This window comes from Plutella xylostella, chromosome 5 (assembly GCF_932276165.1).
Source record: "Plutella xylostella chromosome 5, ilPluXylo3.1, whole genome shotgun sequence".
Lineage (NCBI taxonomy): Eukaryota > Metazoa > Arthropoda > Insecta > Lepidoptera > Plutellidae > Plutella > Plutella xylostella.
The window spans coordinates 6,590,391-6,613,711 of record NC_063985.1 but is presented as its reverse complement, the minus strand read 5'-3'; the positions used below and the strand labels follow the sequence as shown (position 1 = coordinate 6,613,711).

The 23,321-nt window shown below is 40.5% G+C and overlaps 2 protein-coding genes across 4 annotated transcripts; both read left to right on the top strand.

The window, feature by feature from the left end:
- The first annotated feature begins 462 nt into the window (after positions 1–462).
- Positions 463–13,156, top strand: LOC105389188 (serrate RNA effector molecule homolog). 3 transcript variants are annotated; one of them, XM_048633099.1, is made up of 18 exons: positions 463–477; positions 3,418–3,649; positions 3,955–4,206; positions 4,415–4,600; positions 5,320–5,386; positions 5,542–5,725; positions 5,815–5,909; positions 6,084–6,234; positions 6,740–7,077; positions 7,305–7,445; positions 7,765–7,974; positions 8,200–8,328; positions 8,647–8,811; positions 9,176–9,289; positions 9,585–9,728; positions 10,055–10,176; positions 10,664–10,768; positions 12,908–13,156. In XM_048633099.1, exons 2-18 carry the CDS (start codon positions 3,510–3,512, stop codon positions 12,990–12,992), a joined length of 2,628 nt encoding a protein of 875 aa, XP_048489056.1. In that variant the 5' UTR covers positions 463–477; positions 3,418–3,509; the 3' UTR covers positions 12,993–13,156. The 3 variants fall into 3 exon arrangements, with proteins under 3 accessions (XP_048489056.1, XP_048489055.1, XP_048489057.1); XM_048633098.1 differs by lacking the exon at positions 463–477 and having other exon boundaries at positions 3,413–3,649; XM_048633100.1 differs by lacking the exons at positions 463–477; positions 12,908–13,156 and adding an exon at positions 11,897–12,563 and having other exon boundaries at positions 3,413–3,649.
- Positions 13,157–14,535: 1,379 nt separating this feature from the next.
- Positions 14,536–18,912, top strand: LOC105389158 (collagen alpha-1(I) chain). The gene is made up of 3 exons (XM_038112593.2): positions 14,536–14,792; positions 14,879–17,539; positions 18,640–18,912. The coding sequence occupies exons 1-3, from the start codon at positions 14,696–14,698 to the stop codon at positions 18,651–18,653; spliced, it is 2,772 nt and encodes a 923-aa protein (XP_037968521.2). The 5' UTR covers positions 14,536–14,695; the 3' UTR covers positions 18,654–18,912.
- Positions 18,913–23,321: the final 4,409 nt, after the last annotated feature.

The following is a 23,321-nucleotide window of genomic DNA, read 5'->3' as shown; positions in this document are numbered from 1 at the left end:
ACAAACAAATCAATAGGTTCAATATTCAACAGTATTAATATCAATATATTTTCAATGTCAGCGTATTATAAAATTAAAGTGTTTGTGCTGGGGGCATACCTATCTCTTTTGTAGACTGTACATTCTGAAAATACAGCCTGGAAAGAAAAGGGCGCCACTTTTTTAAATTCATTTTTCCCATGGCAAAAGCAGGGCTGCCAGCCTAAAAAAAACCTGTTCCGATTCTACACTAACTTGCAACGCTGTACAAAACAAAAAATATTCTGAACAACTTATACTTACTAACACTAAAAAATGTAAAATGAGTTATACTACAGGGTTTTGCAAAATTTTAACAAACAGCCACCTGAATTTTTAACATGAAAAAAACGTGAATCATATTTTCTACCAGTATTTGTCACATTTATTATTTTTGTGCTGGTAGCCTGGTAATCTTTTTAGCCTGGTATCCCTAAATTTTGACGCAAGCAAAAAAACCATAGAGAAAAAATAAATAATTGTGAAAAGAGTGGCATCTCAAGGAGTTTTTTGTCATACTCTATACGTCATACTGAACAGCGTCATCTCTTTTTATTTCTCAGCCTCATTGTACATACATACAGGGTGCCCTTGGGACACCCTATATATATATATATATAGCTGTTCCCGCGCGCTTCGCTTCGCCCTAAATAGTTTTCCCGTGGGAATTCCGGGATAAAAAGTAGCCTATGTTTTTTCCCAGGGTCTAGACCAGTGTTTTTCAACCTGTGGGTCGCGACCCCCTGGGGGGTCGCGAAGCTTCTGTAGGGGGGTCGCCAGAGGTCGAAAAAACTGGGTACTTTAGTGAAAAAAAATCCATAAAGATAATTAATTTAATTAATATTTCTTTATTTTATTTTTATTTATTTTATAATATTTGGAGAACTTACAGCTACAACACAATATGAACATATCAGGTAAACAGCTACTAGCCAATTACAAGTTCCCACATATGGTTCCAATGGTAAGAATTGAATTCTAGAACCCATCTCTTCGCTATTCAGCGCTGAGACCGGTTCCAGAACTCAATCCTTAGTTATTATACCTAGGCGTTACACGACACCAGCTGTAACACTAGATGTAGCTGTAACTGTATTAGATAGATCAGCGATCATAAGCATTTCATCAAGTCCATCCTTGCAAGCATGGATTTTTATAGCAAACTACTACTTAATCTGGCCAAAATTTGTAGTTTTCCCGAGAAATCTTTTGTTGATACCTACATACAGAAGAAGAATACAATTAGCTCGAGTCTTTCGAGTCCACTCTTACTTCATCTTGCCCCCCACCGTAAATTATTAAATTAGAGAAGGTTTTTCTATTGATTCAGGTCATGTTTTCTTGCAATGAGTGCAGAAAATAATAAATAATATTCATCATCACGACCCATTACGTCCCAACTGCTGGGGCACGGGTCTCCTTCCAATGAAGAAAGGGTTTCAGGCCTAGTCCACCCCGCTGTCCTAGTGCGGGTTGGTGGACCCCAACACAAGCAAGCTTGTGCCGAGAGAGTTGTCGGGTAAGTGGGCAACCCGACTGTCAGATGTTTTCAAGCCGCCCGAAGGCCCGACTAGGCTTAACGACTGCTGCCGAAGCAGCAACTGGGACCCACGGCTTAACGTGCCGTCCGAAGCACGGAAGCGTCCAGAAAAAGAACCACTTGAAATCGGTCACCCATCCAGTGGCTAACCGTGCCAGTTGTTGCTTAACCTCAGTGATCAGTTACGATCACTGAAGCCCGCTCGACTACGGACGCTTTAAAATAATATTAACTATATTAAAATATAAAGGTTTTCAAAATTACGTCTAAATTAACAACTCTTTTCAGATTTTTCAAAGTGAATCCAGAGACTGTTAATAATTGGGTATTTTTTCGCGAGTTTTGAAATTCTGATTTCATTTTCGGGCTTAGATATATCATGATGCACATGTAGGTTTCGGCTTAGTATACCCTTTTTGCAACACCCTGTATTTAACATAACTAATAAGAAACTTTGACTATAAAAAAACCCATTTTTTTGGCCCCTATTTATACATACCTACATGTTAAAAAAAAACGAAGTGTAAAGGGGGTCGCGAAATATTTTTTAATACCAGGGGGGTCGCGTCATGAAAAAGGTTGAAAAACGCTGGTCTAGACCGTATGTATACCAAATTTCATTCAAATCCGTTCAGTAGTTATGGCGTGAAAGAGTAACAGACAGACATAGTTACTTTCGCATTTATAATATTAGTAAGGAGTAAGGATTGTTATCACAAGTTATTAACTTCAATCTATAATGATATCCTAATCCTAACTATCCTAACTAATATCATAAATGGGAATCTGTCTGTCTGTTACTCTTTCACACCAAAACTACTGAACGGATTTAAATGAAATTTGGTATACATACGGTCTAGACCCTGGGAAAGAACATAAGCTACTTTTTATCCCGGAATTCCCACGGGAAAACTTTTTAAGGCGAAGCGAAGCGCGCGGGAACAGCTAGTAAGACATATTTGCCTTAACGTAGTTACACCACACAACAGTTATTACATTTATTAGCTAAATGTAAGTTCAATCTACATATTTATGTACCTACCTACATGCAACAATAAATAAAAAACAAATTATTATATAATTATTTATTACCTCGCATATAACAATGTTTCAGTTCAGTTTTGTTCATGTCACTTGTAAAATAATATGCGAGTGGGTGTGTGTATTCCTTTTTTATTCCTTTCACCATGAAAACCAATTCATGTTTTGCTAGTTTAATGTTTCCCAAGAGAAGAAAATCCTTTCAATTGATCCCTAGCGGCATCATAATGCACTTGTGGTGATAAAGTCATTTCGTCCAAGATAATAGTGCATCATTTATCCTCGCGAGGCAAATCTTTGACGACATTTATCAGTTTGGTACACATAGTATTTTAATCTTCAGCGGATATGAAGATGTCGAACGCTCTTTGCCAGTGCCGCCATTTCAGCTCGGTTCCCGTGGAACCACGTGGAACCTGGATCCATATGGAATCTGTTAGGTCGCAAGAATTTCATAAAAACACTTTTAGCTCATAAAGATGCTTTTTCTTGACACATCATTTTTATTTGTATATAAAATTTATAAATAACGATATACCGAGAATATAGGCTTTTATTTAAAAAAATTAAACATGTTATTTGCGAAACATTGTAAGACAACTGAACTGACACTGACACGCAATTTCTTCATAATAGCCATAGATCATGACAATGTTGACATTCAAATACTACTTATCTATGTGTCTTGTTATTGTTCTATGGTCTTGTTCATAACGCCATCTTACATCTTTTTTTGTAATAAGAGTAACATAAAGAGATGGCGCTACCTTGTACTAAAAGTTCACCCATTAAGGCACTGACCCCCCCCTGAAAAAAACTGAGTTTAGCATTTCTCTTTTCTTTTCTCCTTAATTTTAAGGATTTTCTACTTCTTATCTACTTTTCTAAAACATCATAATTATAAATAGGCATGGCAGACAGTGATGATGAATATGACCGGAAGAGACGCGATAAATTTCGTGGTGAACGGGGTACCGCCGAAGGTAGCAGCTATCGAAGCAGTGATCGGCGGGAAGAGAGAAGCCGTGGCCGCGAAGAATGGTCAGAGAGGTACGAAATATAGCACCAGTAAATAGCCTAGGTAAAAGTAATCTCCCTTAGGTTTAATTAAAATAATGTTATTTACAGATCCCAACCTCAAAAAGTACCTCAACCTCAACCACCTAAAGACCCATCCAATCCTCCTCCTAAACCTACCAAACGCTCCTACCCCTTCGTGCTAGTCGTCAGGTATTCTACATTAAATATAATAAGTATGTAGGATATAGTTAGTTAATAATTGTAGATTGCAGGTACTAAGAGTAGTTAGTCTTAAATAAGTCATAACAAAAAACTAATGTGGTATTCCATATCAGGTCGCGTGGAGGTCGGTCAGGTCCCGATTACAGAGACTACCGTGGGGGTGCCAGTGCCAGCCGAGGCTACTCTCCTGTCAGAGGAGAGGGTCCTCCCAACAAGCGCATTAGACCAGACTGGCCGCTAGATGACCGGAGGTATGGGGGCATGCCACATGACTCCTACGGCTCCTATGGCTGGGCTCATGACCATTTTGGGCCACATCCAGCTCACCAGGGCTATGGGCAAGCTATGCCTCCAGTCCCAGCAAGGTATTTATGTGTTCAAGTGCTAAAAGTAACCAATAAAGTATTTGTACAGAATTGTAGAGTAACATCAACCTTAATCATCACCATAAATTTTATTTGAACTATATATCTATGTATCTATGTAAAGTATATATATCTATGTAAACAACCATTTCATTATTTAAGATTATTTTCCTTTAGATGATATTCTATGACTATATTCATTTTCCAGGGATACAATGCTGCCAGCCGGACCCACTGATGGGCCTCCATCCATCATGTCCTTCAAGGCATTCCTAGCTGCCCAAGATGACTCCATCACAGTGGATGATGCCATTCTTAAGTACAATGAGTACAAGCTGGACTTCCGCCGGCAGCAACTAAATGAGTTCTTTGTAGCTCACAAGGATGAAGAATGGTAAGATATGTTTCTGTTATTCATTTCTATGTTACAAGATCAAGGCTTTCTAGAGTGTTTGAGATGTTATAAATATTAATGCCAAAAAGTAACAGTAACTATGTAAAGTAAGTGTAAATTATTAAATTCAAAATATTGTATAAGATGATAATTGCTGGTAAACAATTTGCGAGTATTTTAAAGATTTTGAGCTTTAACAGGTAGTATTGTTAATTAGTGTTATGCATCCCTTTAAAATGTCCTGTCAAGCTTAAAATCTTTAAAGTTTACTGTGCAAATTTTAACAGTAACCTTTTTTCCCTACAGTCTACAGCGTTTTCCCGTGGAATTGCTGGACGTCATAATGAACACTTTCTCAAACTTTGTACAAATAATGTGTGTAGCTAGATGATTCCGCGTTGACCAGTAGCGCGCAATGCTACTGGTTCCGTTCTTGTTAGGGGTAGGGCTCAGTGTATTCCACGTAAGTGTGGAACAGGTGAGAGAAGTATACATTTTATTTTTACCACGCAGTTTCAATTGCTATAGATTTAAAATTACATACACACCCCTTATTGCCACACATAAGATGAATGTACAAGGGATAGTATATGAGGACCACCATGTTGTTATTACCTTTTTTATTGAGGTTTATACAGCAAAATTATTATTGGTAACATTGTATTATTCCTATAAGTATCCAATGAAGATCATATTTAAACAGATATTGTATTTCATAGGTTCAAGATCAAATATCACCCTGAGGAGTCAGTAAAACGTAAAGAGGAACAACTTTCTGCGTTGAAGGTTTGTATTACTTATTTATTTATGAATTATATATGAAACGCCAGCAGTTTAACTAACACACAAGGATAACTTATTCATTGACTATTACCATTTATAGGCATACACATCCTTAATCTTTACTATAACAGTAGTTTCATTCATCTGTCTCATTTCAGAACCGCTTGAATGTATTCCTGGAGTTGCTGGAACAGAAGGAACTGGACAAGGTGACGGTGGATGTGGACAAGTCGGACAAGCTGATCCGTCTCCTGGACACCGTCGTCATCAAGCTGGAGGGCGGCACTGAGGAAGACTTGAAAATTTTAGACGAACCTGTCCAAGAGCCTTCCTCTGCTAAAGGTAAGAAAACTAAACTATTGAAATGAAACCAAAAGGTATTAATCTGTTTTAATTACTGAGTTTTTATTTCATTTGGTCCTTGTTTATAGATAAAGGAGATGCAGACAAGCCTGTAGTGATAGATGTGGATGCCGTGAAGGTCAAAGAGGAAAAGGAGGAGGAAAAGAAGAGTGAACCTGAAAAGGTTTGTAAAACAATACCCTAGAATAGGGTATACAAATAATATAATATAATAAATATATACAATAATAATAAATATACAAAGTTCTCTTTCTGTGATTATCCGCGCGCGACTGACGGATGATATCAACGAAAATTACACCTTATCCTATAGCATTTTCGTATAAATTTTCGTCAGGAGAAGAAGCCAGAGTCCCCGAAGCCGGCCACCCCGCTGGAGATCGAGATAGACCCGGAGCTGAAGCAGCTGCAGGAGCAGGCCAAGATGTTCTCGCGGTTCAACGCGGCCGGCGTGGAGGAGGAGGTCAAGGAGCCCGAGAAAGAACCTCGTAAGATGCTTTAAATAAGTTTTTTTTTGTTTATGAATTGTAGTGCTGAAACCTCAGTTGGTCTGATATATATTTTTTGTCAAATAAAACAAATAACTTGGTCATTTATTTGGAGTAAGTGTATACAGGGTGTTGCAAAAAGGGTATACTAAGCCGAAACCTACATGTGCAGCATGGTATATCTAAGCCTGAAACTGAAATCAGAATTTGAAAATTCGCGAAAAAAAAAATTCATTTCCCATAGAAACTTTGTTGGTCACGTGACTTTTTACTATGGGAAAATAATATTTTTTTTCGCGAATTTCCTAATTCTGATTTTAGATTCGGGCTTAGATATACCATGCTGCACATGTAGGTTTCAGCTTAGTATACCAATTTTGCAACACCCTGTATTTATTTTCTGGAATTTATGATCACATCAGCCACCCTTGGCTATGCACCAAGTAGTATTCAAACCTATAACATCAACTCATTATCATGATTAACATCGCAATGTTAATTCCAGCGCCACCAGGTTCTTCAGGATCGAGCTCGTCTTCCTCCAGCTCTTCATCATCCAGCTCAGAGGACGAGGGAGAGACCACCACCCGCCGCAAGTCCAAGTCCAAGTCGAAGTCCAAGACTCCGGAGAAGTCCCCCGCACGCAAGGAAAAGTCCAAGTCTCCTTCAGTGGAGAAAGTCACCGAAAACGGTAAAGAGGCTGAGAAGAATGAGGCGGAGGATAAGGCGGAGTCGGTGATCAGTGACGCGCCAGAGAAGAGGGAAACTCGGGCTCTGCACAAGACGACATCCATCTTCTTGAGGAATCTAGCGCCGAGTATTACGAAGGCTGAGGTTGAGGCGGTAAGTTTCTTTCTTTATTGAATTAGATTGAATGATAAAACGGCATGTGGGGACAATTATGTATCTATACTATGGGGCAACGTGGCTTACGTAATTTAGCAAATGGGTATAGAAAAATATATGTAGGTATATAATGTAAATGTGGATAGCGATAGCAGATTTCCCAACACTCTTCCTCATTTTTGCTGTGTATTTTTTATGTCAATGCATTTTCTTTCCTTGTCTAGATGTGCAAGCGCTACGGTGGGTTCCTGCGCGTGGCGCTGGCGGACCCGCTGCCGGAGCGGCGCTGGTTCCGCCGCGGCTGGGTCACCTTCCGCCGGGAGGTCAACATCAAGGACATCTGCTGGAACCTTAACAACATACGGGTAATTACTTCATTAAGGTTCGGTTCGGTGTTCGGTGCACCAAACAGCCTCCCCAAACAGCGTAAATTCAGGCGACACAAGTAACTTACGAACTTTCACCACAACGGCTCGACATGCGAATGCAAGTGCGATTTATACTCAATAGGAAGATTATGTACCAACACGTGTATCCCGCGACCTTTGCTTGATGTTTAAAGATTATAATTATGTGAAAATCCTGGGGCAAATTCGCACTCCAAGGTTCTTTAGTCTAAAAAGCTCAAATTTGAAAATCTCCTCACTTACCGATTTACAATCTCACACTACCTTTCACCCACAGCTTCGAGAATGCGAGCTCGGCGCCATCGTGAACCGCGACTTGCAGCGCCGCATCCGCTCCGTCTCGGCCGTGACCCTCGAGCGACCAGTCTTGAGGGCCGATGCACGCTTGGCTGCTAGACTGGCGCATCTACTGGACACTCGCACGCAGCTGTGGCAAGACGAGAATGCGGAGAAAGACGCAGCTAGTGAGCAGCCGGCTTCGTCTGATGTAAGTATTAAAGGGTGTAGTCATCAATAATGCCTATAATGCATTCCGATTTGGCATCTAATGCGCCCCTGCCTCGCGCTTCTACCGGACTCCTGGAAGCAGCTGTGCAAAAAAAGTCTATGTAAAAAGTTATCTAAGTCAAATTGAATCCATCCATCTGTCCCTAAATTAGTCTTAATTAATCCGTAATCTTTATTAATATTTTAACTCGTACATTTCGCACAGGTGCAGAACTTCAGCCTGAACTCGAAGAACCCGGTGCTTCACAAGATCACGGAGCACCTGATCGAGGAGGCGTCCACGGAGGAGGACGAGCTGCTAGGCCTCGAGGCATCTTCGGACATGACGTCACAGGTATACTATTATTAATAGATTATGAGATAAAGAACACGAAAAACTTCTCCTGTAAGAATTCCACTATCAAAAGTTTTCTTTCGCACTATGATAGTCAATGCAAAGTTAGTTAACTATAAACACATTGAAATGCACTCAGACAGTTGGCCAACTGGAGACGCAGCTTCTTGTCGACGACGAACAAACAAAGAAGTAGCTAAATAATACGTTGTCGATTTATCATAAGCATTGCGCGTTCTACCAGCTCTCAATTAAAAATAACTTACAGTCTATACATATATTTTTTATTTACTAATTTTAATATCTGTCTTCACTCAGGAGAGCGCCGACCCGGAGCTAATGCGCGTGCTAGACCGTCTGATCCTGTACCTGCGCGTGGTGCACTCGGTGGACTACTACAACCACTGCGAGTACCCGTACGAGGACGAGATGCCCAACCGCTGCGGCATCATGCACGCCCGGTCCGCTCCAGGGAACAACAAGGTAGGCTATAGATGACGAAATGCACAGCTTACACGGATACGGCAAAATAAAGCTATGTGTCATCCCATTCCGCTGGCTAGTATAACTACAGCTGTTGGAGTCGCGGAATGCAGTTTTCAGTAGTTTTTACGTGCGCCTTGAACGAAAATGCAGCCACCGTGTGCAGCGGAGCCATTTAGTTCCATTATTTTTCTCCTTGGGAAGACCCCTAGCGAATCTATCAGATGATGATTTGAAGATTTATAAAGCCTGATAAACATTTATGGTGTGCCTTTTATTTATATAATACCTACAACGACAGTGAACGTCAATAAACATTTTGTATTTAAATATATTATGGTGCTTATATTCAACTCTATTCCAGCCTTCTCAACAAGAAGTACAAGATTACATCAAGACGTTTGAGGGTAAAATGTCGGCGTTCCTGCAAGACGTGAAGCCACTCACTGACGAAGAGCTGCAAAAGCTTGGAATTAAAGTAAGTGAACAATGTATGAACAGCAATTAATAATTTCTAAATCGAGCCTATCCTTGCTTGTAAAAGTTTTTTTTTTGTATAATTGAGATTCAAATCTCATTTTGTAAAGTTACAATCAAACAAACCATGGCCGACATGAGCGACTGACCTATCTACGTGGCTTTAGCTCGTCATGATTCGGCCCAATAAATGCATACCTCGGCCTAATTGACCAATCATAACGCAGAAAGTCGTCCGCGCGTTACATACTGCGCTGTGATTGGACGCACTTTAATCCATTTTGCTCTTTATTCAGGATCCTGACGCGGAGGTGGAGAAGTTCATCCAGTCCAACACGCAGGAGCTGTCGAAGGACAAGTGGCTGTGTCCGCTCAGCGGGAAGAAGTTCAAGGGACCCGACTTCATACGCAAGCACATCTTCAACAAGCATGGCGAAAAGGTACGCACAATGTTTTACCTTATACATATTTTGAACTTTTTATGTGTATTCATAGCCGAAGCTGATACAATAGAAAATGCTATAGTATAAAACTATAGAAAATGACGGGATAGGTGCATACATGTACGGTTTTACTATGAAAAATCATAGTGAGCCTGCACACAAAAAATATGGATCACGAACTCATTGTAAATGTTCTACAGTGCCATTTGTTAGCTACCTAGTTAGTACCTACGTACTTACCTTTGCCTTAACATGTTCTTAATGCTTAAACTATACAAACAGTTTAACTTATTCATGTATTATTATATATTTTGATTCTGTAGGTGGACGAGGTGCGTCGCGAGGTGGCGTACTTCAACGCGTACCTGCGCGACGTGCGGCGGCCGCAGCAGCCCGAGCCGCCCGCGCGCAGCCAGCCCGCGCCCGCCGGCCCGCCGCCGCAAGCGTGAGTTGTTTTATTTATTATACAGGGTGTTGCAAAAAGGGTATACTAAGCTGAAACAGGCATGTGCAGCATCTTATATCTAAGCCCGAAACTGAAATCAGAATTTCAAAATTCGTAATTTTTGCAACACCCTGTATTTATATAAATAGTTATTTCCTACTGCTACAGTGGCCGTGTAATGAGAAAAGACAAAATATGGTGGCGATTTACCCATGTTGCATTCATGAACGAATGATAGGATAGCATTTGATGTAGGGAGGGAGGGATGTCAATGCCGCAATACACGGCATAGCGGTACAGTGCCCCGATTTAGACCCAGAAGCAATCTTCCTTCAATGGAAATATCTGACAGCGTTCATCATTTCACTTGAGCGCGATGGTATCGAACCCATAACGTCTGCCTGTATAGCGGATCTTCTCCCACAGGCGCAAGTGCACAATTATAACATAAAATAAGGTTATTTCTTAACTAAGCAAACTATTCCAGGTACGGCGCCGGTCCGGGCGGGCCGCCGGCCGGGCGTTGGGGCTGGGGCGGCTGGGCGCCGCCCGCCTACGCGCCCAGACACCCACCGCGCTTCTCAAGACCCAGGTAACGCACATTCATGTATTGTTTCAAATGACGTCTAGAGTTTGACATCGCTAACTTTGCAACGAGTAAAAGTTTTTTTTTTAAATTTAACTGGCTGCACTAAATGAAAATAATAAGATGAACCGTGGTCCTTCCCCTAATTAATAAACTTATTTGCTGTTGACACATTTCTGTTGCAAAGTTTGCGTGGACAAACTCTATCATTCTTTCGCTTTATATTTGTTTGAAAGCTTGTTCCATAAATATGTGTTTCTGTTTTTACGCTTAGATTTATTCGTGTTTAAATTATAATCATTGTTTGTTTATTCAAATTAAATAGCTTGTATGGTAGCGGGGTTATTATGTTATTGATGCACTTTACGGGCCTGATAGTTTACTGAATTCTAAATAGAAGTTAGTTTTTTTTTTATATACAAGAACACATGATAAATAATAATATAATCATAATATATTATATATAAAACTGGGTCGGTTTAGTTATATCGATAAATCTCATTTTGTTAAGCAGTTATCAAGCAAAATAAATAATTAAATATCTTTTTTATTCATCGAAATCGCTCATGTAAATGAGGAATTAAGTACTACTGCTATGCATAGATATTGTGCTGGCATGTATGTAGACCACTGTGATATTTACTGTTAACGTTCTTCTCCAAAAAAACGTCGTAATCCCGGTAAACAAAAAGTTTTTATTATAAAACTTGTTCTGAATAGTTATCTAGTTTAATTAAAACAATATAAATAGATTATCATAATTATTATTATTATTTGTTTCATAGCAATGCATGAATTTAATATGTATACTTTATCATTATATATTTTGCCTACGAACATAGATTATCGCTATATTTAAAAGATATCAAGCCAAATAAGCTTCTTAAATCATAGTATGGTCTGGGTATTGTAGACAGTACAGTCTGGGTTACAAAATATTTTAATAGAAATACTTAAGTATAAATAAATACTGTACACCAGTTATAAATGAATATAGACATAATACTTTAAATGATTGTAAATATTTTGTAACCCTATGATGCAACATTAAATATATTCACTTGCACCTGCCTATAATTCTATGAACCTATGAATTGTATAAGGCAAGTTTTGAAATAAGGGGTATAATTTCAGGGAGAATGTGGATCGGTCGCGGCCTATAATAGCGTACAACGATCTCGACTTCCCGGACAGTGGCGATATATTCTAAATTGTGCCGTAAACACGAATTTCGTCCTTATGACAACAGCTGCCTTAAGCATTCCCTACAGTACATTATGTATATTATTATGACAATGAGATATGTAAAATGAACTATATATTTTTAATATTATGGTTAGGTAATATCATCAAAACAGATCCGCTTAAAATAGTGTTCATCATTAATGTCATTCCAAGTGCCTGAGTCTTAAATTAACTTTTGAGTATTTATGTAATTACCTCGTCATTTAACTGTGGAAAGTCACATCAACTATATTTGCAAATATAAATATGACACCTAGATTATACAGGTAATATCGATATTATGTTCAATATTTTAAGAGTTTTTATCTTGTTACCTATTTATGTAAGATGTCGTAATGATAAATGGATAGTCAGTACATTTGTAAACTGTACTTCCTGCTATAGTAAACGTATTTTGATTGTTTCTCGCAGTGATGTCATGTTTTCTTTAGTAGATATTTTACAGAAATATGACAAAGAGTCGATGTTGTACACGCACGCACACATCTATTTATCTTGTAAACCGTTCTTGACATACTTATGTATTATCAGAATTTAAATAAACTGTCGGACCTTATGCTGTTGCACTTTTTCTGCACCTCTTCTCTTTCCTTTCGACTTTTTGTGACCGGGAAGCAGAGATTCGCTTTCAAGAGTTTTCTATGTGATTTGTGTAGATTAGATGTGATAGCTGCATCTGCGGCATAGCCTAATATACGCCTAATGTCGTAGTTCTACACACACTTTCTAACTTAAAACGTGGCATGAGAATATGAGGCATTATACCTTCACAGTCAGCAATTCAGGAGTTGCTAAGTTGCTAGATGTGTTTTTGCCTGAGAGTGTTGCCCCGCATGAGCCGTCTATTAGTGTTATGCCGTGGTCGGCGGCTACTAACGGAGGTGTGGTTGCTTGTTGAAGGGGTGGCGGCGGCGGCGGCGAGTTCCGTCCCGTCATTCACTACCGGGACCTGGACGCGCCGCGCGAGCCCGACGAGTTCGGTTAGCACCTCCGCCGTGGGACCGCCCGGGACCCACACCAATGTAGACTAGTGTAACTTACATAATATAAAAGAATATTGTACTAAAACGGTTATGGTAGCTCAACATGTTAGGACATTTTATGACCTTGTGATTGAAACTAAATGTATTAAAAGGAACAATTAACTTATGAAATTATTTCATTGATAATTTTAGTGACCTTGACGTTAAGTAGGTTTAGAGATGGACAATGTATAACAATTTACCTATGACTGTATGTCTAGGATCTGTATGTTGATGACGAAATAATCTCCAAACAAGTACTTTTAGATACACTTCAAGTTTGATTCGATAATTTGGGGCTAATGGCCGCTAATGTAGCGTGGCCGTTGTATGATAATTCACCTTAGCTATCCTGGCAGTTAAAAGAAAAAAAGCTTTTTTATTCTTTGACGTAATAACCTTCCTTTGTACATGAATATGATTGCATCATTGTTATTTGTTATCATCCTATTTTATTGAATGCTGAGTCAGTCTGAGTAGAAGTCCTTTCCAAAACAGTTCAAGAACGATTACCGAGTATTAAATATCCTCGTCTGTTTCGTCGAATGCCTGGCAAATACACGATTGTGTTGCAGAGAAGGAAACAAATCTTGAATATCATAACACGCCCACGTGAACTGTTCACAAAAGCTTATGTTAACATCCTATGTACAATTTATTTCTGTTACACGGGTTATAAAAACCCTGGAAAAGATCTAGATCTAGATGAAGTCATTATAAGTAGATAATCGGCGGATAGTACTTTTATGTATAGTCAATGTCAGGTTCATGACAAACATTACAAATATAGTCAAGAATGTGAGGAGAATTCGTGGTTAGTATGGAGGTGGAACGTCACCCGGATACATCGTTTAGGTGCACCGCTATGCACGGCGATACCTCCCGAGTTGAGAAGCGAAACTGCAACCTTATTGCTCCCTCTCTCTCTTTGTTCTTACACTAGATAGAGCCAGCGTATGTAATGCAAAATATGACTCGTTTTAATATCAGTGCTGAATCAAGAAGTAGCGACCACGACTTGCGGCGACCATCGAGCTTCTTTGTCACGCTAATGTCATATATCATTGTATACGATTACCATCATGTATCAGTTATTGAAACATTATTATTATTCATACACGTGATCATCAATTGCCCGAAGAGCACATTACATAGATAAATGTAGGTAAATACCTGAGTTTAATTTAAAGGTAGGTATGTAAAATAAGAGTGTAGGTATACCTAAGTGGTATAACTAGAAAGGTAAGTAAAGTGAAATGAAGATGTCTACAAGCAAAGCCGTGGCGTGGGTGAGTAAATCATGAAGATATTCGAGAGATCAACGACACTCCATAAGTATGTAAGTACCACCATTAATTAATAACACTATGTAACTACTTGCCCACCTTTTTATAAAATGGCATTACTTTTTTACTTTATATAGGAGCAATTAGACTATGTACTACGTATTGAAGGTGCGAGTTGGTAACAAGAACTATTTTGACTGTTGAGCATCTCAATTATCATGCGACGCCGCGTACCGCTTCTAATGAATGCGGGAACCACAACCTACGCGATCGCTACCTCCGATTCGTAGTAATCAAGTTTTTGCAGGTAAAACACATTGTATCGCTTTATAAAGCCAGCCGGCTGCAGAAAAACAACATTGTTCAAACAAAGCTCCACAATGATGGAGCTCCAGTGCGCCCTAGTGTTGATCAGTGCAGGGCTAGTGTGTTCTACCCCACACGGGTACGGGGTCAAGAGCGGGGCATTGGCTAATGGTAGGTACCTACCCCTTTTATTATTTTCACGTTATTACACGGTTATGATAATTAGTTATTTTACTTATTTTTTAATCTTGTTATAGCTCAAGCCACTGCCGGCGCAGGAGCTTTTGCCGGCTTAGGTCAACCGACGTCACCGGGCGGCGCATTCTCAGGAAGCTTCTCGAAATCATCCTCGTCTAGTTTTGCGGCGTCAAGTGCTAGTGCCAGTTCCAGCTCGTTCAGCTACAGTGGGTCTGGAGCTAGTGGCCAGCCGGGAGGCGGCGGGTGCGGCACCGGTGCGTGTCCAAACGGCGCTGCCGCCGGTGGGGGCGCTAATGCGGCTGCTGGGTCCGCAGCGGTAGCCGGTGCCCTTCAGTACAACAAAGATGGAACTCCATGTGCAGGAAACTGCCCAAATCGGACTCCATGCGCATCAGGAAACTGCCCAAATGAGACTCCATGCACTTTAGGAAACTGTGCTGGAAACCATCCCGGAAACCCTCTAACGGATTACAATAATGATGATATACACGTTGGACCCGGTGATGCCAAGAATTCCTACACGCCGAATAGCGCACCAGCATTCAACAACAAACCTACAGGATATCCTGAAACCGGATGCGCCTCCGGTAACTGTGGACAATCTGGCCCTTCTCAAACGAAACCAACATACGCCCCTGGTGCAGGTGACCCGTATCCTGGACAACTTCAACCACCGAAGTGTGACTCTCCCAATTGTAAAGTATATCAGCCTGGCACTGCACCTAGTGCTGGTGCTGCACCTGGTCTACCCTATAACAAGCCCTCTACATTCTTGTCAGCGCCAAAGGAATCCCCAGCCCATGGTTCTAAGTGCACTTCTCCAAATTGCGGATCCCCTGATATAAACTCATATCCCCCAAATTCACCTTCAAGTTATAATGTTCCCATTCACGGTGCGTACCCTGGCAGTGCTTCTCAAGCAAGTGGACCGCCCAACTGTTCATCGGGAAACTGCGGCACCAATAACTTCGACTCTTCAAATAGCAATTCTATATCGAACAACTATTTAACTTCCAGTCATGAGCCGAATTCTCCAAACCACGGCGTTGATAAACCCAAATGCAATACTCCTGAATGTGAAATGAGAACCCTCCAAAAACCCTTTGTGCCATTAAATAAGGGCGCTTCAAACTGCCCATCAGGAAATTGTGGTGGATATCCTTCTCAAGGCAATGGACCCAGTGCCCCCGGTGCAACATATCCCGGTGCACCAAGTACGAATCAACCCCAAGGTCATCCCTCAGCATCTTGCCAGGGTTCACCGAACTGTGCTGGTTTTCCTTCACCCGCAGCTCATTCTAAACCTCCAAGTTATGGAACCCCGTCATATATTGCACCTTCTGGTCCTACAGGCAACAACTGTGAGTCAGGTAACTGCGGTGGTGTTACTCCATCAGCTAACGCTGGTCAGAAAGAGCCTATTTATACTGGAGGATTTGGAGGCCCTGCGGGAATATTAAAACCTAATGGCGCTGGCCCATCAGGGCCCTCGCCTAACTTTGGCAAACCTTCTTATGGTATTCCATCAGGCCCTGCTTCATCAAACTGTGCGTCAGGAAACTGCGGTGGTCCAACGCCGTCAGCTAACGCTGGTCCAGTGGGTCAAAAAGAGCCGGCTTATACTGGAGGATTTGGAGGCCCCGCGGGAATATTAAAGCCTAATGCTGTTCCATCTGGACCTTCGAGCTTCGGTAAACCTTCGTATGGTATTCCGTCAGGGCCTGCTCCATCCAACTGTGCGTCAGGAAACTGTGGCGGAGTTCCCACTGCCCCATCTCAATACAATCCTAATGTTCCGAGCTATGGCTCACCATCCTACGCAACACCTACAGGACCCGCTGCCACAAATTGCCCTTCAGGGAACTGCGCCAATATACCTACCGCACCATCGTCATTCCCTAAAACACCAAGTTACGGGGCTCCAGCTTACGTGGCTCCAAGTGCACACGGACCATCAAACTGTGCATCTGGAAATTGCGGTGGACACACCCCCTCAACTAACCCTAGTCCAGTAGGACAAAAAGAACCAGTTTACACTGGAGGATTTGGGGGCCCCGCAGGAATATTAAAGCCGAATGATTACTCGCTGCCTTCTAAAACTTTTACACCACCCCTCTCAACGCCTAACAAGCCATATAGTCCTGCAGCAGCGCCCATCGCCAATGCACCTAATCCTGGTTTGCCGACACCCCACAGTAATACGCCTAAACCTACGTCGGGAGTACACACCCCCGGCGCACAAGGAAATTCTCCATCTGCCTTCAATCACGGAGCCGCGAGCAATGCTGTGGCGGCAGCAGCGGCCTCGGCTAATGCCGTGGCCTACACTGGTGGGTTTGGAGGACCGCCCGGATTACTGAAACCATACGACGGCGGGAAGCTTGACGCAGGAGTCTCAAGTCCAGGCGCCAAATATCAATCAGGACCGGGATCTCACAATGGAAATGCTTTAAGCGGTGCAGCGTCTGGATCTCAAGCTGGCGCAGGAAGTGGTGGGTTTAACGGAGGTTACGGCCATCAAGGCAATGACAACAAGAGCGGAGCGGGTGGTTGCAACAGTTGTGGAGGTGGCGGCAACGGGTACGGCGGCGGGGCTGCGTTCGGCCTGGCTGCGGCGAAGAGCTCCGCGGGGGCGGGCGGCGGCGCCTTCGGCCACGCCGGGAGCTTCGCCTCCAGCTCAGCCACTGCACACGCCTCGAGCGGGGCAGGAACCAAAGGAGGTTAGTCGCTGTTATTTTGTTGTTAATCATTTAACGAAGGTCCTAACTAATATTTATGATCGTTTATCTATTTACTTATATCGAATTTAATTACCTTTTGCCATCACCCCTTAATCGTACACTGCTGAATATACTTAGGGTGCCTGTCACGCAACACTGTTAGGCGTCGGTCTTCTGCATCCACCAGCCCCTACGATCATCTTGGTTCCAGCATATACCTATTTAGTGCCTTAATTACATACCTTAGATAAAACGGATCGATTTGATAACACGAAAATCCTGCAGTGACATCGTAGTAGCCATCTTCTGGTTTATTATAATTATTTTTTTAACCGACTTCAAAAAAAGGAGGAGGTTCTCAATTCGTCGGGATCTTTTTTTTTTTTTTTTTTTATATTTTTTTTTATGTATGTTCACCGATTACTCCGCCGTTTATGAACCGATTTTGAAAATTCTTTTTTTGTTGTATTGGGTTGAGCTTCCAGGTGGTCCCATTTTTTTTTCAGAATTTTATCTCACCCCCAAGGGTGTGTAAAGGGGTAAAAACAGGGTATGAATTTCAATTTTGGGCACATATTAACCGATTCTAATGAAATTAAGAACGTAAATATAGTTCTTATAACAAAAAAATATGATGGTGACCTTGAGCTGATCTGATGATGGAAACGGAAGGCAGTCAGGGGAACTCCTCAACGGTACTTCGTGTTTAGGCTTGAATGATTCGTATTGATTAGTAGGACATTTTGGTATCATTTGCACCTTACTTTTGATTGAAAATTATTACAAATAAACTTAAAACTATTAAATAAAATAATAATTAAAAAAATTAAAAAACCGACTTCAAAAAACCACTAAAATATAAGAAATAATTTAAGGTTTACACAAATTCTACTCGTATGAGACAGTACAAATATACCTAAGCAGGAACTGTTCTTTTTTGAAGTTGGTGCCATAGGTATTTCTTCAGATTACTTTGTCACCGCACCAACATCAAAAAAGAACAGTTCCTGCTTAGGTATATTTGTACTGTCTCATACGAGTAGAATTTGTGTAAACCTTAAATTATTTCTTATATTTTAGTGGTTTTTTTCTTTTTGCAGGTTATGGAAGATAAGAGCAACCATAGAACAACGCGGACTCGGGTAGTGCAACAGTCTCAATAATTTATAAGTTAAGTGAAAGATGACCATTCGGCGATAGTTATAATAAAGTACCTACCTATGTACTACTGTAACAATAAGTTAGTATTTATCTATGAATTCTATTATTATCGTAAAGAACTCGAAATATTGTGATAGCTACCTAATGGTAGTATTTTAGTTGTTAATAACAATTCAACAGTGTTTTAAAATATAATATATCGTTAAATCAAATTTGCTTACTGTTATTTTATTTTGTTTACCTACACTAATAGGTTTGAGTCGGTTTTGACCCAATTAGCTATGAAAAGAGCTTAGTATTAATTTATGATTGTACATAATATCATAGAATAACGTGTAAGTACTTGTTATTCTATGATAATAAATGTAATTCACAAAAGATAGTCCCGAAAATGTATTGACTCATAAAATCATCATGCAGGTATTTATAGCCGCGCCTTACTTATTTCATTTCATATAATTAATTATGTTGTACGTAGGGTACGTAATGGGAAATCCGGATTGAAAAAAAAACATAATGGTTTTTTGCTATGTAATATTTAGATCTTCCGATAAGGCCACATTGTATTGTAGGTAAGTGTTCTTGCAGTGATATACGTGCCTATAACTACAGTAAAGCATTTTATGCTAACTTGAACACAGCACATTAACAAGAGTTATGTTTGTTTTACTTAATAGCTATTTTAGAGCCATTATACGCATGTATCACGAGAAGCAATTATTATGATTACTCCTATTAGATGTTTTACTTCGGGACATAAATGGCGATGCCTCCCGGCCCTCGTAAATCAGATGACACGTCGTCATATATTTGCAGATACAATCATGGCCTCTGCACCTACATCCACGTATGTCATCTATTGTTTCAGATATCTTTATACGGCCGAGAACAAACAGCAAATACATTATTCATTAAATCATGTTCCATATTATTATAATTGAACATATTCGTATCTATGTTCAACAGTATTTCAATAAGAGTCTGCGCATACCTTGGATTCCAATACCAATAACTAATAGAGGAAGATACTGTATAGGAACTGATTAGGGATTACAAATGCAGTACCTACATGATTGTATAGGTACTGCATTTTTAATCTCTAATCTGGTCAGCCCGATCCAGCCTGAGGATATATATCCGTCCATAAACTGGATATGGCTCTGTATCGAGTGGTCCGAGCCACAATATATTGAGTTTCGATTGTGTCCTGGTATAATTTCGCACACAAGCAGGTAGGTACTACACCCAATCTGAATTCCGTATGACGTCATGCCGAAAGGTGGGCCTGCGAGCCAAAGATATTGTAACTTTTGGAATAGCAATTTTTCCTCTACACAGTATTGCTAAATAATACTGTACCACTACCTCTACAAACCTTAACCAGAAATATGATCCGAGGAACCGGCTTTCTTTTTCTGATTTCATCTGATGTTAGACTGTAATGATTGGGGTTCTTAAATGATACAAGTGAATATAGCAGTCACTCCAATGGTATATATTGCTAAAGCCTTATCCTAACGAAACCGACATTTACCCGGAGTAAACCTATATCTTATTAAAACTAACCTTAATCTAACTTAATTCCTAAAACCTATTAATTACCGTTCAATACACCATTTAAAATGATGAGCAAATAAAATAATGCTTGTAAGGCAAAAATAAAAAACAAAAAGAATTAACTTCCGCGGGACTCGAACTCCCGATCGAAGGCCCACAGTCCGAGCTTCCACCGACTAGGCTGTTGTGCTGATAAGTGACCGTGTGAAAATGTCCAACAGTATGTACGGCCAAGTCTTCCTTAATAGATCCGTAAATAATATATCCGTGTATAATAAGGGCGTTTCCTTAGGCTGTAAATAATTAAACAAGGACTAAGCACCAAGTTACGGTAATACATTGGATGATAAACATTTGTATTGAGCTAAGTCTACTACAAGGATGCTTAAGAACTTACCCCTATTATTCCGGAAGATGCACAAAAACTCCAATTCAACCACAATACGCAGAGTTGATTAAACTTAAATCTCATCAATCTTACACCAAAGATGTCGATAATGTTACAATTTCTCACAAAATGACTAGTCGTACCTTTGCACTGGTAGACCAGAAGTACCCTCATCATTTTATTTGGCATACCGCCGCTAATGAAATGTGAAGCTAATAGCCATTTAAGCTACCAGTAACGCCATCTGTTGGTCAGTAGCACGCAACAACACTCATCACATATCCCCTCTCCTCAAAAGAATCCAACCTGGATTCATCCTAGACGCTTCAAGTCCGAGGAATGCCACTTTCCTACATCTTTACCTCTTAAGTTTTTAAGCTTGTACACGTCTGCTGAGATTTTTTCAGTAATGACTGCTTTTTCAAATTTAGGAGACAGTTTAGCCATAAAGTTTTTATTTGCATTTGACAAATGTTTGGTACGCTTCCAAACGATTTCTCCTACGCGATATTCACAAACCCTACGCCTTTTATCATAATATTGTTTATTTGTTTCATATGATTTCTTTAACCTAGTATTCACATCATCAAATATCTCCTTTCTTAGTTTAATTTTGTCTTCAATGGAATCTCTGTTAAAATCAATTGGATTACTGGAGTCAAAATGGCTAGATTTCGTGCCATGGACGGATGTTTCTCGCCCAAATACTAGGTAAGCTGGTGTCTTACCAGTTACCTCATGTACCGCTGTTCTTAATGCGTGCCCGATGTGTGGAATGTGATGGTCCCATTCCTTGTGATTGTCATTGATATACGAAGCGATAGCTGTACCTATTACTCTGTTTACTCTTTCCGTTGGATTTGCTTGAGGATGGTAATATGGTGTGAACCAAAGTTCTACTCCATATGTATTTGCCAAATCTTTAAATTCATTTGAAGTAAACTGTTTCCCGTTATCACAAATAATAACCTTAGGTGTGCCGTATATTAAGAATATTTGTTCTTCCAAGATTTTTGTTATTAACGATGTTTTACCATTCCTAAGTGGAAATAACAAGGAAAACTTACTAAACCAGCAAGAAAACACCAGAAGCATAGTGTTACCATGCTTTGACCGAGGAAAAGGACCCATCAAATCAACTGATAACATTTGGAATGGTTCCGTTACCTCTCTATGTAATCCTAACTTTCCCGATGGCGGAAGCTGAGAGACCTTATGTTTGGCACACACTTGACATTTCCTGACATAATCTTTTACGTCCTGTATTAATGATGGCCAGTAGTAATGTTGTCGAGTCCTGTTTATCGATTTCTTCATTCCGAGATGTCCGGAAGTTGGATCGTCATGACATTCCTTTAAAACTTGGTTGCGGAGCTTCTCTGGAATAACAAGTTTCCAGCTGTATTTTCGTCCGGGAATTGCTTCAATGGCAGATATTTCCACAACTGCTGTTGATTTATTTCCCAATCAGATGAAGCGCTGCCTTCGCTGATGCCCTTTTCGATTGATTTATACCAATCGTCTTTATCAGAAGGTGTGATCTCGATGACGCTTATTTCTTCAGGCAATGCCCTAGAAAGTGCGTCCGGAACAATGTTATCCTTTCCCTTTCGATGTATGACTTCATAATCGAATTGTTGGAGACACATAGCCCATCTGGCCAATCGTCCATGGGGATCTTTATTTTTGTGCAACCACTGAAGAGCACTATGGTCCGTGATAACTTTAAAGTGACTGCCCTCTACGTATGGCCGAAACTGCTCAATGGCATGGAGGACACTCAGGAGCTCTCTTTCCGAGGCAGAGTATTTGCACTCCCTGTCAGTCAACTTGCGACTGGTGTAGGCTATAGGCATCTCTGTCCCGTCAAAAGCTTGAATGAGTACCGCTCCGACCCCATAATTTGATGTATCTGTATCGAGAATTCTTTACTGTAGTCGGGAACTTTAAGTACCGGCGTTGACGTTAATGCCGTTTTTAAGTCCATGAATGCTTTCTCAGCTTCATTCGTCCAAGTTACGGTCTTCCCTTTTTTACCTCCTTTTGTCATGTCATGAAGTGGTGCGGCTACCATGGCAAAGTTCGGAACAAAACGCCGATACCAGCTTGCGAGCCCAATGAATCTTTTTAGTTCTGTAAATGTCGATGGCTTTGGGTAGTTTAGTATGGCGCCTACTTTATCCGGATCTGTCCTTAATCCATCTTTATCCACGATGTACCCTAAGTATTTCAACGATGACCGAGCAAATTGACATTTCTCCATGTTGACTGTTAGTCCCGCCATTTTTAATTGCTCCAGCACCCACTTCAATGAAGCTATGTGGCTCTCAAAATTGCTATCCACCAGGACGATATCATCCAGATACGAAAATACCTTGCCCTCGAATTGTGGCGGGAACAGTCTGTCCATCAGACGTTGCTGGGTTTGTGATGCATTGCAAAGACCGAAGGGCATGACCTTAAACTGATAAAGTCCTTTTCCTGCCAAGCCAAATGCCGTTTTCTGCTTGCTCTCCTCCTCTAACGGAACTTGCCAAAATGCTGATTTTAAATCGATTGTTGACAGATATTGCGCATATCTAAGATAACTGAAACTCTTGGCAAAGGGTAAGAATCTTTCTTTGTTACTTTATTTAATTGTCTACTGTCTAAGCATAATCGATTTTTCCCTGTTGA